A 3,350-nucleotide genomic window follows, 5' to 3' on the forward strand; every position below is an offset into this window, starting at 1 on the left:
GATGTTGGCTGAGAGATCTTTTGACTCTCTGGTCGAGACTGAGCAACCTTGATAAAACAATGGGATTTTGAAGTTGCAGTTCAGGTGTTTTTGGAAATGCCTCAATGGCAAACTCGGCTCGATCTTGGCTCGAACTCGGCCCAAGCTAGACCGAGCTGCTGACCGAACCGAGCCGAGCTAGCCAGTCAAGCTCAAGGACCAAGCCGAGCCGAGCTGGCCAGTCAGGCTTAAGGACCAAGCCGAGCCGAGTTTGAGTTGAGGTCAGCCAGTGGCCGAGCCGAGTTCGAGCTGAGGCCAACTTGACTCGTTCGACTCGATGTACACCCCTAATCTTAGATATTCCTCAAATCCACCAGGGATAAAAATAAAAGTAATTGCTAATAATTCGAAATAAATTGATTGATGATAAAACAAAATTACAATGCTTTAAATAGTGAACTCAAACCTAGTAAAAAGTTTTAGACTCAAACTCCAACTCAATCTAACTAAAAACATGACTTGCTATAAATGGAAAACTTACTATTTATAGATGATCACGGTTACTACTAGACTTCATGGTTTTCAGCCAAAAAAAAGTGTCTAATTTAGCCTAACCACTTTATTCTTGTTATTTTTTCTAAGCCCTTTTTATGTTGGGCACGACTCCTATAATTCAAATGATCAAGGGTTATATTCGAATTAAAACTTACTATTTATAGTAAAAGCAAAAATAAAATAGGCTTTTAACCATAGATCCCATGGAATCTCGCAAATTCCGTGTAGGCAACCCAGGGGTTGGCTGGCTAAAGTAACTTCTCTTACCCAAAATCATATATGATTTGTTCCAATTAATGGGATACAATTATTTTAAGGTTATGATCACTTTCACCTCCAATTGGGTCTTCTCTAGTCCATCTTAGCTACGAAAGTGTCTACGACCCGCTCCACATCATTTTCACACCCTGTATTAAATCAGCCTTTTCTTGAATCAGCTTCCACGTGGCATCCACATGTCGCGGCTCAGTAAAGGTTGTACCGATAGCAAACCGCAGTACATACAAGCCACCCACAACAGCATGAGTCATGTACGCACGCCCACTAGAGTTAATACTCTCCAACAGCCGACCATTCATATCCGACCCATCTTCTCCTGCTCCAGGCTTGAGACGAAAACAAACCATTGCGAACTTCCTTGGCACCACAACCTCAAACCTGAGGTCCATACTCACTTGTAATTCGAACCACTTCGCCATTGCCACGTCACTTCGAATATGTTCCTTCAGGTTAGCCACCCCATGGCTCCGAATCACGAGCCATAGTTTCATGGCTCGAAACCGCCGGCTCAATGCAATTTGCCAGTCCTTATAGTCCACTACTTTCTTCGTCTCACTATCCTTATTTTTCAGATACTCAGGATCCATTGACAATGAGCTAGTTAGTGCAGTTGGGTTCTTGACCCATAAGCAACAACAGTCCATGTTAGTAAGAAACCATTTATGTGTATTCATACTAAGTGAATCAGCAAGGTGGACCCCATCTAGATAAGATCTGAACTCTTCACAAATGCAAGCCGACCCGGCGTAGGCAGCATCTACGTGGAACCACATACCATATTCACGAGCAACCTGACCCAAACCCTCCAATGGGTCCACAGCTCCACATGCTGTGGTCCCCACCGTCGCGCAAAGGAACAAAGGGAACAATCCAGATTCTACATCGTCGTTTATCGCCTTCCGTATGACTTCAGGAGATAATGCAAATGAAGTGGCAGCTGATGTGGGGAGTGATCGGAAATTGGACGGTCGGATTCCGATTAGTCTTGATGCTTTTTGTACAGTGGCATGTGTTTGATCAGATGCATACACGACTAATTTACCAATGTGGTCCCATCCAAGCCTCTCTAAGGCTTTTTCCCTGGCTGCTGCTAATGTGCAGACGACAGCTTCGCAAGTGCTACCGAGCAATACACCCCCACCACCTTCGCCACTAGAGAATGTAAATGAATGTGGGATTTTGAGCATCTTGGCCATCCAATCCATGACAATGCTTTCGAGCTCAGTTGCAGCTGGTGAAGCGATCCAAGTGAATCCGACAACATTGAATCCGGTACAAAGCATCTCGCCGAGAAATCCTGCTGTGCTAGCATTAGCTTGGAAGTAACCAAAGAAATTTGGGCTTTGCCAGTGAGTGAGACCAGGAATTATATGGTTACGAACATCTTCTAGTATAGCTTCTAATGGGTCAGGTGAAAATGGAGCGGAATCTGGTAACCGGTTCTTCAAATAACCCGGTTCGACTTGGCTCCGAACAGGGTAGTTTTCGATGGCTCGGTAGTAATCAGCAACGAAATCAAGAACCTGATGGGATTGCTCGGTGAAATGGTCAGGGTCTAAAGGACTGAAGATATTGCGAGGCAGGCTGCCCATTTTATTAGGAGGTTGAAGTGAAATGAAATGCTATGGGAAGCGGCGAGAGGGTGTTGTTGATATGAAGTTGGGGAGTTTGTCCTTTAATTATATAGAGGCCAGGGAAAAGGGAACGGATTGGCTACTCCCCCTAACACCAGCCCCGTGGCTGGTGGTCAGTGCTCTGTGGTCCCCACCATGATGTACGTGTTTCATCCATTCGGTTTGCCCAGTTTTAAAGATCATTTTAGGATTGATCCTAAAAATGAGAGGTATATCAATCTTAGGTGGATCAAACCACATGAAAACAATGGTGATTGGATATCTACCATTAAAATTCTCCTAAGGCCTACTGTTCTGTTTATTTGACATCCAATCTGTTGATTAGGTCATACGAGCCCAAATGAAGGGAAAAAACAAAAATCAGTTTGATCCAAAACTTTTATGGCCCCCAAAATGTTTTTAATGGTCGAGGCTCATTCAACATTGTTTCCTATATCGTGGTCCAAATGAGATTGGGATATACCTCATTTTTGGTCTCATATTGTAAAGTGATCTGTAAAAATATATTGACATCATGGATGAAACACATACATCATGGTGGGCCCTACAGAGTACCGACCATCAGCCATTGGTTGGTGTCAGGGGGAGTAGCCAATCCGTTTCCAGAGGCCAATAACCATGGCAGCAGATTGCGTACTGAGTAAACTCTGTGGGGTCCACCATGATTTATTTATTTTATCTGCTCCGTCCATCCATTTTAACAGATACTTTTAGTGTTTGAGACTAAAAACGAAGCATATAAAATGTTCAAATGGACCACACCAAAGGAAACAGTTGAATTGAATTTACCGTTGAAAATTTCTCAGGGTCATTGGAGTTTTGAATCAAGCTTATATTTGTTTTTTCCCTTCAACTATGTTTGCGTGTGATATCATGAACAGTTTGGATGGCAAATAAACATCA

The 3,350-nt window shown here is 43.3% G+C and overlaps 1 protein-coding gene across 1 annotated transcript; it reads right to left on the reverse strand.

Annotated features, from left to right (window-relative positions):
• Positions 1–823: 823 nt before the first annotated feature.
• Positions 824–2,405, reverse strand: LOC131220401 (tyrosine decarboxylase-like). Its single transcript, XM_058215328.1, has one exon. The coding sequence runs from the start codon at positions 2,403–2,405 to the stop codon at positions 912–914; it is 1,494 nt and encodes a 497-aa protein (XP_058071311.1). The 3' UTR covers positions 824–911.
• Between the last annotated feature and the right edge of the window lie 945 nt (positions 2,406–3,350).

This window comes from Magnolia sinica, chromosome 12 (assembly GCF_029962835.1).
Source record: "Magnolia sinica isolate HGM2019 chromosome 12, MsV1, whole genome shotgun sequence".
Classification (NCBI taxonomy): Eukaryota; Viridiplantae; Streptophyta; class Magnoliopsida; order Magnoliales; family Magnoliaceae; genus Magnolia; species Magnolia sinica.